The sequence below is a fragment of the Barbatula barbatula genome (assembly GCF_947034865.1).
Source record: "Barbatula barbatula genome assembly, chromosome: 15".
Classification (NCBI taxonomy): Eukaryota; Metazoa; Chordata; class Actinopteri; order Cypriniformes; family Nemacheilidae; genus Barbatula; species Barbatula barbatula.
In genome coordinates, this window is record NC_136778.1 from 20,120,845 (window position 1) to 20,134,402 (window position 13,558).

The following is a 13,558-nucleotide window of genomic DNA, read 5'->3' on the forward strand; positions in this document are numbered from 1 at the left end:
GTTTAAAAAGTTATAGTTTTAAAACTATTAATAGTTTTACTATTATTAAAGCATCTCTGTGTATATAGTATGGCATGGTCCATATTAAACAAATCAATATTTGGTTATAAGAAGACAATGCGTTTTTGCATGGCAAAATCAACATCAGAAACAGATATTACATATCAAAGAATGAATACATAATAAAGTAAAACATGAATAACAATAAAATATACAGACAAACTTAAGACGAACATCGACATAATTGGCATTTTGTGATAAATAACTGGATTGACTACACAAACAGTAACACAGCTTGAATTAGCTGTAACAGGGTTGACTATGTATTTTATTTGTATCTCTTAAATATGCAAATAGTTATATTGACTTTAAGCTAGTAAAACATGTGCAGGCTATTGTCAAAACATATGTGTGCTTAAAGTATGGTATATGGTAAGCATTTAACAAATCAAATTGTCTATTTATAAAAAAATTAAAATTAAATTGGTTTATTTATTGTGGAATTGCCTTCGTTTCACAGTCGAATGCAGATCAGTGGCATTATTTGAGTGTATAAGCCATAATGCTTACTTTCTTTGCCAACGTCATATCTGCATCTCTTAACAGTCATCAGTAGCTCGGTCATATAGTCCCACTCACATACATGTGTACTGAGAGACATATTTAGAGCTGCCTCTCGGATTAAGAACAAAACTTCAGAAAACAAAGGAAACAAAAACATACATCCGACAGGCGCAAGCCACATCATCATATATATATATATATATAGACTTAACAGAGCACTTCATTTCACATCAGTGACCCGAGTTTAGCACTTTCATTGCAGCAATGAAAAAAGAACGTACATTTACTTAAACAGAGATTATATTAAAATATCATTCTTCAAAAATAACTTCTGATAAAGCTATATAAAAAGCCTCTCTCCTCAGCTGTCAGACAGACAGAAAGAATGAAATGTGATGTCATAGCGAATCATCAGGTATGCCAATCATCAGCAAGTTACAGATATTCAAGTAAGACAGAAGACTCTTTCCACAAACAGAACACAGTAGAGCCTAAAAAAATATAAACGCTAATTTAGCTGTCACTCAAGTTCGGGCACACAGTTTGGTTTGGAGTTAATAAACATTTCACATTAATACGATTTATAAATAGATTACTAATCTATACTTGCAGTATCAGGGTCACCATCTCAATACACGTAACAGCTAAATTGAGTATTACATTAAATCAATCATTAGAATTAGTTAATAATCGAAATAGTTTAAGAAATAGTGTAGCTTTTTACTCCAATAAACCAAATATTATTTCTAATGCTGTCAAATCGATTAATCGAGTCCAAAATCAATTTTTGTGTATAGAATATATGTCTGTGTGGCCTGTATATTTATATGTATATATAAATACATCAACATACATATATATATATACATTTAAGAATTATATTTATCCGTCATGTAAATAATATTTTTTATACTTGACAGCACTAATTATTCAATATTGTAATAGTTGAATGTTTCTTAAAGAAGCTTAAAATAAGACACAATTGTGAAGTCGCAACTAAAACAAATAAAAACATTGGTAACTGTACATTTCCATAACAAAAAGAGAGATAACCATATATTCCAATATCACCAATAGTGCATTATTGCTAACCTACAAAGTGAAATTTGTATTTTGAAAGATTAAAAGTCCCATAAAAGACTTGTGGACCTATGCAAAGCTAGTATGTGTTAAGTGAAACGCAGTATGCAATAGCATTATTTTGTAGATTTAGTTTTTTTTAGGTTTTCCCACCACGCCATCCACATACTCTGCACTGAAACATGTTATTGAATAACTTTGAGAGAGAGAGAGAGAGAGAGAGAGAGGAGAGGGCGAGAGAGAGAGAGAGGGCGAGAGAGAGAGAGAGGGCGAGAGAGAGAGAGTCACTTTACCGTTCAGAAATTCCTTCATTCAGATTTCTTACATTAAGTAATGTGAAGTGTCAGCAACTATTGATATTGCACCTTGAATGTTGTTACTGACCACAGAGGTAAGGCTTGAAATTTGGTCAGAGGGGTTAATAGGAAAAATTAAGGGACAGTCAGAAGCAAATAGACCATTGTGAGAACTGGAAAGATCTAGTGCTCCTGGTGACTCTCCAGGTATGAATAAGAGTCTGTGTCTTCGCTTCGGGGTCTGTTGTTTCGAGAGTATTTTAGCTGGAGTAAATCGCCCACTTCACTGATGGCGTTTAAAGCCTGAGAGAATAAATGAAATGCTTGGGTTAATACTGCTTGAAAAAATGTTGCTTTATATATTCTGGATGACTGTGAGATGAGTCATGAGTTTCGGTGCAATAGATGAATCATGTGTCGCGTCAGGTACTTTACAAACATTAGTGGGGTTGAGCCGATCGTTCATATAGATGTGACCTTAACTATTGGATAATGCCTAAATAATAATACAATTATCTTTAGTAATAATAATAATTATTATTATTATTACTATTACTATTATATTATAAATAAAATTAGTAAATATGGTGAACTTTGATGTCATCGTGATGTGTTCAGGCACAAAGCTGAAACTGTAAGATAAGGCTGTGCTCATGTGACTAACCGTGTCAAGCATTTTTCTGGTGTGAGCTGCAGAAACACAGAACCGTGCCCGGGACTCGATGATGGGTGTGGCGGGAAACCCAACAACCACTGTCCCAATGTTCCTCTTCAGCATCTCCCGGCCAAACGCTCTGAAGAGCAAACGTACATGAGATGTTAAAATAACATTTCTAACATAAAGAGCAACATCTATCATTTCATTCCCGAACTGGCGTTTCAGCAGATATAATATCTGTGATTCCGAACAAAAGGTGACACTGACCCGATTTTAGCTGGCATGTATAGCATCAAGGGCACAACAGGGGAGTCTTTGTTTCCGTAGATGATGAAGCCCAGCTCATGGAGTTTCCTGCGAAAGTAGGTTGTGTTTTCTGACAGCTGACTGAGTCTTTCCTGACCTACATAAAAGAAAAACATATGGGCTCATGGAAACCAGCTTCTGTCCCATTTCCAACGCATAACATTGTGGCCTTTGTGTCAAATAATGCAACGTGTTATACGTTAATGCTTTAACTTTGTGAAAATAATTTTGAACAACATAAAATATATTTCAAACCTAAATATGATGTAATCAACATGTTTCAAATTCTCTCTTATCGTTGATCATCTCAGTTCAGTGTCAGCACGTCACAAAAGACTGCTGTTTTATTTGATTTAAGGCCAAAGGAATTCAAACCTGCTTTGAACACTAGAGAATGCTCCTCTGGGGAGAGGTAAAGATTCAATCTCCAGTATTAGTTTTCACTTGTTTGACATTCCATTAATTGTGAAGGGCTTTGAGAAGCACTTTTCTCAAATTCAGGGTTGAGAATATTGCTAGAGACTGCCGGCAAAAGACAAAATGTGACATGAAACTGTATTTATCTTTCACTGCATGTATCCTCGAGTGCCCTGCTTTACGGTTATTCTGATGTGTACCTTTTGTGTTTATTGGAGTACAGGGACCCGTTTCAATAAGGAGGTTCAAGCAACACTGAGTTAAAATATGAACTCTGAGTTGATTTACTCAGATAACCGCTACTCTGAGTTTTCTGTTTCAGAACAGCTGGTTTCAATCAGTTCAATCCACTCTGAGTAAGTTTACTCGAGGTTACTCGTGTTCACCGCGGCTTTAAAAAGCCATCATCAATTGAGCGAAGATAACATGATTCACCATGGCAACGCCACGTGACAAAAAGCGTTCCGTTTATTTCTAGCAGTCGAATTGGAGGCACTATATATATGTGTATATATACACATTTACATGTAAGATATACATATATATATATATATATAAACACATATATACCCTTGATTTTTGTCATGTAAGTGCAATCCTTCTGCAATAAAAAGAACATGGCAGCAGCTGAAAATAAAATATAAAAACATCCTTCAGTCCGGTGAGTTTAAATGCTCTTGCTTGTAGGATGCCTGACTGGGAAATGTTTGATATATTTAATAAACTGGCTTTGAAAGTTATGAGGATATGAGAACCGAGCACTGTGGCTATAGAAGACAAAAAACTGGCCAAGCTCGCTCCTGATCCAGCTGTGTGTAACGGAGTGAAGAGCTGTGCAGTGTGTAAGCCTCACTCCCTGACCGACAGACAGAGACGCTCTACGGCTCATCGTTAGAGCGCCCATCTCTCATTCGGGCCAACGTCGGTTCGAAGACCGCGCGAGTGGGACCGGTCACATGTGCACCCAATCACAATGGGAAATCCTTAAGGGTATTTAAATTATTAGCTACTTCCAGAGGTGGCAGCAAGACCACATTTATTTGATCAGTTTATTCAGAAAGGCGTTCACCATTCACCTGTAATCCTATGAAACTCCTCTTTGATGCTTCTCACAGGAAGCTTAACACACATGTATAAAAAGTGCTTGAGAGCTATTCACACTTTTCTTACTGCTCTGCATACAGTTGCCTTGCTAACGTGTTCTGCATCCCCCGTGTTATAAAGAAAGCTTCCGTTAGCAAAGAAACGTGACCATAAAAATAATCTGCTCAGATGTAAGAGCGCATTCACGAGAGAGGTTTGTGGTGTAAGGATGAAGCAGATTGTGAATATATTTAATGGACTGTAAAGAAAAACTGTATCGCTCAAATAAAAAATCCTCCGGATATGATAAAACATCCAAACGGGGCTTCACCATATATTCTCTACCGACGTAAATTTAACTCTCTCCAAATGAATGCATCTTCCTCATCTACGGGTACTGAATAAACGGACATTTAATGTCTGTGTTATAAACTTGTGCGCGATGAAGGAAAACGAATGAAAAAACAAACGGCGTAGGCAAGTTCAAAACCGCTCGCGCTTCTAAAAGGGGCGGAGATTGTAACAAACCTCGGGTTAGTGGAATAAAACCTGCTCCCGACCAGGTTAGGTTCACAGAGTAGGTTACTATGGTTACTCACTCTAAGTATAAGATACCTTGATTTCTGAAACGGGCTTGACTTACCCCGCGGTCACGGGTTTGATATACCTCGCGTTCTGAAACTGAAAACCCAGAGTATCCCGTTTTCTGGGGTTAACTTACACTGAGTTTGCACTTACCCTGCTTTCTGAAACGGGTCCCTGTTGTCACCTTTGCAAAACAATATCAGAATCTGTAGATTTGGAACAACTGGAGTATGGTAAACTGGTAAATGATGACAGAAAGTTTATTTTTGGGTGAACTGTCCCTTTAAGTAGTTACTGGTTTATGATAAACAATTAAAACTATTAAATAAAAACACAGGTGAACAGTACCGATGCTCGAAGTACAGATTAGGTCAGTGCGTCTATTCTAAAAAGACGTTGATTAGCTTGTTCAGGTGTGTTTTATCAAGGTTGGGGCTAAACGCGGCAGGAAAATGGATCTCGTGGGCCAGAGTTGAGAACCACCGATTTACGTAATGCAACCATGCAAAATGTCTCATATAATATAGGATTATATTATATGATTAAGTGAGAAAATCATACACATGGAATTTGGAATGTAAATTGACTGAAAACTTGCAACAGTTGGACACGTTAAACATGCAACTCTTTTAAAGTAGCTACTGCCATCTTGTGGCTATTTTCACACAGAAAAACTTACTTGACATTTGCAATTGTCAACTCATAAACAAAGACTGCAAAGACAAGCAATCGTTTTCAGGCCTGCTCACTCTTGAACTATGGGCTTAAACTCAAAAGCAGAATAATGATCTAAACTCACCTAATGTGGTGCCATCCTCTCCCATAATGCACTTCATAGAAGTGATAATCTGCTGGGTAATGGGTGGGGACATTGATGTAGCATAAACGGCACTGTGAGAGTGTGAGCAGAGATAATCTATCAACTCCTACAAAACAAAGGAACAAGAATTGCTACATAAGTCAAATGTTAAAAGTAAATATTGAATTACGTGCATTTGTGGTATTATAGAAGTCATCAATAATGCACAATAACTGCAATATTTCAGAATATAGTGAAATTTAAAAATATATAGAACTATAAAGAATCCAGTGTAGAAATCTTGCAGGCCTGTAAAACCTTCATAATATTTCCAAGTTTCTGGGAACCCTGTTTATTTGGGATGACAGTATAGTGCAGGCCGTTCACCTTCTTTCCTCCGATGTATCCTCCAGCAGCACCAAAGCTCTTAGTGAAAGTGCCCATCATGATGTCGACATCAGTGGGATCCAGGCCAAAAAAGTCCACCACACCCCTACCTCTTGGTCCTAGAGCACCGATACTGTGTGCCTCATCTAGGTACAGGTAAGCTTTGTATTTCTTTTTTAGGGCGATGACCTCAGGAAGCCGGATTATGGAGCCCTCCATACTACAACAGAAGATCACAGAGGAGGAAAAATTATCCAAAGAAACTGAATATATGCACTTATATGGCGATCTGTAGGAATACAGAAAGAGTGAAGAGACCACATTTGTTCAGAACTTACTATTTGTTTAAACAAAAATGTAGAGTTTATATCCATGTGTCTCAAAGCTCACTGTTATGTGATTTTTATGAACAATTATACATAAAATAAGACATGATAAAATTAGTATAGGACTGTCAAACAATTAGTCGCTTCCAGAATAAAAGTCTATGTTTACATAATATATGTCTGTAGATGGAATATAAATCATTTAAATATTTTCAAACTGTATATACATGCATGTGTATGTTTCTGTGTTTATAAATACATATATACAAAATTAATATGCACAGTACAAAGACATATATTGTGTAAACACACACTTTTATTATGGATGCAATTAATTGCGATTAATGGTTTGAGGGTGCTAAATTATTGTAAAAGTATGGAAATGATTACTAGTATATTTTGTTTAAACAAGACAGAAGGGCTGAGAACAATGTGATGGTAATTTCTAATTACAATAATTAATCATAAGATATAACTTTTATAAACAATTACAGAATTATAATTATTCATCATACTTTCTTAACTCTTTCTTAACGTACAGTTTTTGCTGTACCTGTAAATTCCCTCCACAACGATGAGGATCTTTTTCCAGGGTCGGTGAGTTCTGGGCTGGCCGTGCGCGATGGCATCTCGAAGCAACTTCTCTAGACTCTGCATATCTAAGATCCAGGGGAAAAAAATACATATTTAATATCTACATACTTTCTTTAAAACGTCGTATCAATACACTTGTTGGTTAATTGTGTAAATGGGCTTCTGAGCACACACATCTCTCAGAAACCAAAACTGGTCTAAATTAATCTCCAAATTAATCTGCTTAACGGGATCACTGCTATATTATAAAAAGGTTTTAAAACTCAACAAACCAGACAATCTCCCTATTTGACTATTCTTCTGACAAGTGGATTATTCATGCAATTGAGCAAATTATATGAACTTACTGTTGTGTTTAAATACGCGGATGGTGGAGCCGGAGAGACGGGCTCCAAGAACCAAAGAAGCATGATTGAGCTCATCACTTAAGATCAGACAGCCCTAAACACAAACACATACAAACTAAATCAATTTTGTGCAACACATCCTATAAATATCGCACAATCTAATTTAACCAAGATTTCCAGGAGTGGCAAACAAGTGGAATATCATCCAAAAGAAAAATTATTTCAATCTGCTGTTGATGCAACCGTAGTCTTCGTATGTGTGTTATGTGAAACACGCGGATGAAACACACATTGGCCACTGGGAGTATTTTCAATAAAAGCACCAAAACAATGGGAGATCTTAAATTTTTCTTTCCACCCAACTTTGTTTCAATGTGAAAAGGAAACTCTTAGCATTCCATTTGACTGATTGTTGAGCTTCTAGTAGAAGAAAATACCAGAAGCGTGTTTCTAGTAATAACAAACCCTTACTCTGCCCGTGAGCGCGGGTATATTCATGGAGTTTGTAGCGAAGCCCATTCCAAACACCATGGACGACTCCACCCCTAAAAACCTGGCCACAAGCTTTTCAAGCTCCTCATGTTTGTCAAGATTGCCTGAAAGACATCAAAGGATTTCAGTTTTATCAGAAACAACGAACACGAATTCTAAAATGGGTAATAACAGTCCTGTAGTAAAACATTTCTATTTTACCTGTTTCCCGTCTTGTGCTGCTCACCCCCACACCATATTTCATACAACACTCTGATGCAGCATCAGCACATGCACCAGAATTCTCTGCAAAGCCGAGGTAGTTATATGAGCCCATATTAATGACATCCTTCAGAACCCTGCCTGTGTGTCTGCAAGACAAAAACACATGGACCAACATGAACATCTGAAATATAGCACTAAAAATATAATAAAACATGTCAAAGGTACAGTATCATCATTTTTTATAGAACATAATGCAACATTTGATCAAACCTGAGGTAAGTCCACCAAACATTATTCCCGTTTCATTCAGAAGTGTTCATGTTTATTTCTAAGTGTAAATCTATACTTTCTTGCAACATGCATACTTTCCAGACTTGCTCATTTTTTATCTATATAGTTGTTTTCACTTCAGTTCCCTTTATTTCACTCACTGGGCTTTGTAAAGTAGTCTTTGCAAAGATGTAATGAAAATTGTTACAGTACATTTGAATTGACTTTTTTTCTGTCCTGTTCTGTTCAGATTTATACATCCAACATTTAAGTGAAATATGTTAAAAGTTTTTACACACACACACACACACACACACACACACACACAATTTTTGGAAGGGGTCCTCACAAAAGATTCATCATATTTGGGGGTCCCTTGCATCGTAAAGTTGGAAAACCTGTTTTAAACAACTGAAAAGATCATTCCCTAGAAAATGAGTGTACTACCGCGAGACCGCTGCCTCACATAACTACCTCCTTAAATTATGCATGCTATATTTTGATTTGAGACATTAATGTTATGATATTCAAATGATGTGGATTTGAAAACCGATGGACTGTAGGGTAATAATGATTTACATTTAAGCCAACAAGTATTCAGTGAAAGTGCCCATGAGTGTGTTAGATTCAGGTTTTAGTTCCTATATTCCAATCGACAGATATTCTATTTTTTGTTATAAAAATGTGCTACAAACATTAGAAAACATTAGATATTAAATAAAAAACTATATTAAATTAATTTTAGTATAGATTATACTTATTTTACAGAATTACCTTTATTTCGTAGTTTGAATAAATCAATTTACTCAGACTATTACTAAGACAATTTGGCTTGTAAAAATTTCACAAATTCCTTAACCAAAAGTTATTTGTTAACCAGGAAAGGATTAGTTTTGATACACGAAGTTGATCATAATTATGTTTTACATCAAAAATCTTTTATTTCTACTTTTTATTTCAGATCCTTCTATAAATTTTCTTAAAAAGTGACTTATTTTTACCTGGTGTAATCGAGGCCGCACTGGGTGAGAAAATATAACACAAACCGATAATATAAAAGCAAATCTATCTAATCTTGTAGTACAAAAGCAAAGCCCCACCCTAAATTATTTCCTGCTGAATATTTTGCAATACTAATAAAACGATGTTGACAGAATACACACCCTCTAAATCACACTCATTAGGTGTAGGCATGGTCATTATCACGAAACCACTAAAACACCATGGCAGTTTAATTATAAAACATATTTTAGTAACACAAACAATGATAATAATAAAACATTTATTGTGTTCTCTTCCTTGTAATAAGCACAATTTTAACATAGGAATGAATTTTTGATGTATTTTATGCCCTTTTCTGCTCAATACCGTAACGTGTTCCGATTTGTCTGAGTGCATAATAAGTGCATTATAAGACATAATATAAAAAGTGGCTAACAGGTTAACAGTTACTTTATATTTTTCTAGTTAAAAGCTTAATATTTTCTTGTCAAACTGTGTATACGACTTTTCATTCTTATTACCGAAACAGGTAGTTGTCCGCATTAAAAAAACATTATGTATAATTTTCTATTAATACATAATGTCATATTATGTAGGAGTAATAAAACTTGCTTATGCATCATGGCTTCGCTTATGCAACTGTTTGCTGACAACATTCTTCAAAATATATTCTTTTGTGTTAAAGTAATTTTTCCAACTATGGGAGTCAATTGGGGGCCAGATCTGTTTGGTTATAAGCATTCTTCCAAATATCTTTCTCTGTGTTCATCAGGACAAAGACATTTTTACAGATTTGGAACATCTCGAAGGTGAGTAAATTATGACATTTTTTTAATGAAAATTCTGTGTTAAAGGAGAAGTTCATCTTCAAAATTATATATTGAAGAATGTTGTTAACAGCCCCACATTCACTTACATTGGTAAATATAGAAGTGAATGGGAGGCTGTGCTGTTCTGTTACCAACATTTTACCAATATCTTCTTTTGTGATCTGGAGAAAAAAGAAAGTCAAAGAGGTTTGAAATGACAAGAGGGTGAGTAAACGATGACAGAATTTTAGAGAAAGGTTTTAAAAGGAATGCTTTTAAACACTGCATAGCTTGTTTTTACTAAATAAAAAGAAAATTTGTTGACGCACATGTTTAACATCTCAAAACCAAGATTTTGTTAGAATCACCCAGCAACACTTACTCAAAGCTCCAGTTATAATCATGTGTGTCTCGCTCCACCAGGTCCATCTTTGCTCCAGGAACACTGCATATGGGTCTGTTCCAGTTATCTCTGATCCTCATGTAAAGATTCCTGGTGTAAAAGTTCTCAAAGTCCTGGTACAGTGGAACAAAATCCTGGCAACAAAACGTGAAGAAAAATAAATGTAGGAGAGATAAATGATAGACAGAAATGAATACACTCAACACAAACTCATCGAAAGCAAACAATCGCAGCCACGATGCTAGCTGCTGTCAGGGTGGTTATAGGTTCTTAAAAATCTCATTTGTGAGCAATGGTAATATTGATGTTCAATCTCACACTCCATTACCTTACAGACCAAATCAGCAGATTTTAACTCTACCTTCTGTTCTTCTCTCTCTCTTGCCAGATGACACTTCTGAAACTTCCAATCCCTTAGGAAGTCTCGCAGGTAGCCAAAAATGGTGAGGATGCCGTAGCCCACGTACGTGAGGACGGCCACCAGTAATGGCGTCTCCTCGAATGACTGCACAAAGGGCTTGTTGTAAAGCCCTTGATTGTTTGACACATGATGGTTCTGTTGAAACAAAAATTTTGAATATGAACATGCTCATTTTGTAACAATGCAGATACAAACATAATCTCCAATAAAGGGACAGTTCTTTTATGTGCTTTGTTTCAAATGCAATGTAATATTCTTATAATAAACTGTATGTCTGTCAGTAATCTATTTCATACAGTCTCATATGAAGATATGACACATCGCTGGAGTGAACAGCTACTTTATCTGGGATAAATAAACGAATCAACCAAAGTGATTTAAATTTCCCACCCTTACGGATGGGAGTGTTTTCAATAAAAGCACCAAAACAATGGGAGATCTTCAATGTTTCTCACACACAGACAAACACGGTTTCCTGGTGGGTTTCGGTTTGAAACCCAATCCATGAATCACTCTGGCCAATCAGATGAGCCAGAGTTTACCCTTACACCCTCCCCTTAGCAACAGTGTGTGATCAAAGTCACGCTCGGCTTGTCTGTAGCTACACCCTCTCTTAACACTTGACTTTACCAGTAAAGAACCTTTTGAATGCTGAATAAGCCTTCTTACAAACATCGAGCTTTACAAAGTTTGTGGAAACACTGAATGTCATAGCTTTTTTGTGAACAAACTTGGACAAGTTAGCTTAGATTAGCTAAACCAAAACCAATCATGCTTGAAACAGAATTGGACATGATGTTTCCTATCCACATTATATGAAACCCAACTCAATACACAAACCGAGTGATTTGCGTTATTTTATTTCAGCACCACAAGGCTAGCCTTATCAAATAATGTCTGCTTTCAAATAGGTTCCTTAAACAATCCCCCCGCCAGTCAGATAAACCATGTTTGCTATCGCTCGAGTTGGTGTTGGTCAATAAATAGAGTAACGCAGTCTCAAAGTACACAGAAGCTGATGATGCAGAAGAAGAAATGATGATGACCTCCTCAAAAAGAATGCATAGGAATGGTTTGGGTGTGCAAGAAGACATTTGTGACAGCACAACATCCACTCCTCAAGCAGAAGTTACATGTGTTGAACATAAAAACGTTGTAAATTGTGACTAGTTCTATACTGACTATTATCAAAATTATTTCTTGTACAGCTTTCTTCTATCGTACCAACTGAACCACAAATATAAGTTGTAAGATGACTTTGCATGTCAGCCTGGAATAAAAGTATTGTTTAAACAAGACAAAACGATCATTCATGAAAATGAATTAGGGACCTAAGAAAAACAAACTTGACGACACACTCGTGTTCTCTGTAAAGTTATTGTTTTCATTGAGCTCAGAAGCGCTTTTCATCCAGAAACATCCTCAGGTTTCAGGTCCTCCTTCTCCGGTTACACGACGAGTCAACACCACACTGTTACATTTCATGCTACCTGTTCTGTCAACACAAACAACCAAAACACTACACTAAATATTAGTAATACACTAAAATAGACGTATGAACGATCAATCCCAATTTTTGGGGGCCTATTTCATTAATATAAAACGAAAGTAAAGCCTGGCATGATCCTAAAGAGTGTTTGTCATTGTAATTTCATGCATACGGAGGGATATCATAGGTTCCTCATAATTCCCGCTTTTCAATGAGAGATAAAAGGCTAAATTAATAAATTAATTATTATCTGTGAGTAAATGATTACAGGATTAAAATTTTCGGCAAACTAATATTCCTTTAAGGTATACAGAAGGACATGCAATACAAGATAAACAAGCGCACACATTAGGGTTGGTCGACTCGATGCGGGCGCCGCAAGATCCGACAGGCATATGACATCAAAGTTCCGCGAGAGCGATTCGAAAGCAAACTTTTAACGTTCTTCGAATCGCTCTCGCGGTACTTTGATGTCATCCGCCTGTCGGATCTTGCGGCGCCGCATCGAGTCGAACAATAAAGGTGTGTTCGACTGCGGCGGTGCGCAGACTGATCGTCACATGACATCACATTAACGCACACTATCGCGGTATCTCGATGTCATATGCTTGTCAGTATGCGCAACGCTGACTGAAGTCAAAACACCGTATAACTCCTGTATGAATGAAAATAATTTCCTCTCGTGAGTAACTCTGATAAGAAGAAGCATGTCGTGTGTTTTCGGGTGTGTGGAGCGCTGGAGTCGGCCTCACCTTCTCTGCCGAGCGGCGGTATCTTTTCTGCGGCTTCTGGAACAGGCAGTGGCTCATCACAAACCCGTTCGCGCCCGGTGTCTTGGAAGGGTTCGTCCGGTGGCAGGTGTCTCCATTCAGAAGTTTGCTGGTGGAATTTCGCGTCATGGCAGGCAGGTGAAGCGCAGCGGCTCTCCCCACTCACTGCTGTAATATCACTGCAGTTTCTGTCTCCTCCCGAAGCAGTCCAACGACTAGGCCACGCCCACTGTCAGATTACAGGCAAACACACCCT

General features: G+C 36.9%; 1 protein-coding gene across 1 annotated transcript; it reads right to left on the reverse strand.

Annotated features, from left to right (window-relative positions):
- Positions 1 to 474: 474 nt before the first annotated feature.
- Positions 475 to 13,558, reverse strand: sptlc2b (serine palmitoyltransferase, long chain base subunit 2b). Its single transcript, XM_079474503.1, has 12 exons — positions 13,285 to 13,558; positions 10,984 to 11,178; positions 10,602 to 10,756; positions 8,136 to 8,284; positions 7,914 to 8,038; positions 7,443 to 7,536; positions 7,055 to 7,160; positions 6,176 to 6,395; positions 5,789 to 5,915; positions 2,866 to 3,001; positions 2,605 to 2,734; positions 475 to 2,243 (listed from the first exon to the last, which is right to left on the reverse strand). The coding sequence occupies exons 1-12, from the start codon at positions 13,429 to 13,431 to the stop codon at positions 2,124 to 2,126; spliced, it is 1,704 nt and encodes a 567-aa protein (XP_079330629.1). The 5' UTR covers positions 13,432 to 13,558; the 3' UTR covers positions 475 to 2,123.